At 35.0% G+C, this 1,112-nt stretch overlaps 1 protein-coding gene across 1 annotated transcript in view; it reads right to left on the bottom strand.

Annotated features, from left to right (window-relative positions):
• LOC108243373 (NACHT, LRR and PYD domains-containing protein 12-like) overlaps window positions 1-1,112 on the bottom strand; it is a 13,203-nt gene that overhangs the window by 10,787 nt on the left and 1,304 nt on the right. The window contains exons 2-3 of the mRNA XM_025009187.2: window positions 969-1,107; window positions 2-189 (exon numbers count right to left, since the gene is read on the bottom strand). Coding sequence (XP_024864955.2) covers window positions 2-189; window positions 969-1,107 — 327 coding nt within the window. The remainder of the gene's footprint in view (window position 1; window positions 190-968; window positions 1,108-1,112) is intronic.

Genomic DNA, 1,112 nt, shown 5'->3' with positions numbered 1-1,112 from the left:
CTGTTTCAATCTGTCTGACCTCATGTTCATCATTGACCTCTCCAGTCCCTCCCTCTGTGATGTAGAGCTCTGTGTAGATCTGATTCAGAAGAGTTGGGTTTCCTGCTTTAGCAATCCCCTCAAACACACACTGGAACCTCTTCTTTAGAGAAGATTTAAGTTTACGTTGACAAACTGCAGTAAAAAGTTCTGAGTGAACACAAAATAGAGAATGTCAGTATGTTTGAACCCTTATATTGTGTTTGGGTCAAACGTTTTTAAGTTTAGGTATGCAAAAAATACCATTTGCTTTTTTATTTTAACAAGGCTTCATGATATTCTTGGAAACAAATATTTTAACACAACATAAGAATGTTTTCCATTTTAGTAAATCCTGAAAAGGTAACATTTTTGGTGTTAGGGTGGCAAATATGACCTAAAAGAATACTATTAAAGTTAAAGTTTTTTTATGAAAAAGAAAGGGCATTTGGCCTTTTCCTGAAATAAATCCATACACCACAGATGTCACTATAATTATTAATGTTAAGTTAAAAAATACGAGGAATTTGTCTGGTAGATGTGCTAATATTAGTAGTACTAAACTGTTAAACTCAGATAATATATTCACCCATTGTCTTAACTATGGGAAATATAATGAGTGAATTTAAACTGTTTTGTTTTGTTTTTTTAATACGAGTGGTCTATGGGGCCAAAAATTACATTTGGCAGTGTTTACATGGATATGAATACATAGTAATATAGCTATAATGTGAAAAACAATAATGAATGATAACAATTGTTTCTTGAGTATTTTGGGCTCACTTAAATGGGTCAAATCTGCCTCTCTAACACTAAAGACAAGGGTTAAGTCAGTACACAAAACACCTTGATTAATTTAAAGAATGAGTATTTGGCTCTCTGTTGCTCTTGAGACATCAGTAAATGTTAAATTAATCTAGCAGGTTAAATCTTTAGCGAAATCCTCTTACTGCTCTGCAGACGGTCAGCCAGCTTCTCCTGCTTCATCCTCCTCAGGAAGTGCTGTGTGATCTTCACAAATGCTTCTCTGCTGCTCCTCATCTGCTTTTCATCGTCACCTTCCAACTCCTTCTTCTCCGTCCTCTGACTCTCTG

The sequence above is a fragment of the Kryptolebias marmoratus genome, linkage group LG22 (assembly GCF_001649575.2).
Source record: "Kryptolebias marmoratus isolate JLee-2015 linkage group LG22, ASM164957v2, whole genome shotgun sequence".
NCBI lineage: Eukaryota > Metazoa > Chordata > Actinopteri > Cyprinodontiformes > Rivulidae > Kryptolebias > Kryptolebias marmoratus.
Note: the sequence above shows the minus strand (reverse complement) of the source record. Positions and strands in the feature narration are given on the sequence as shown.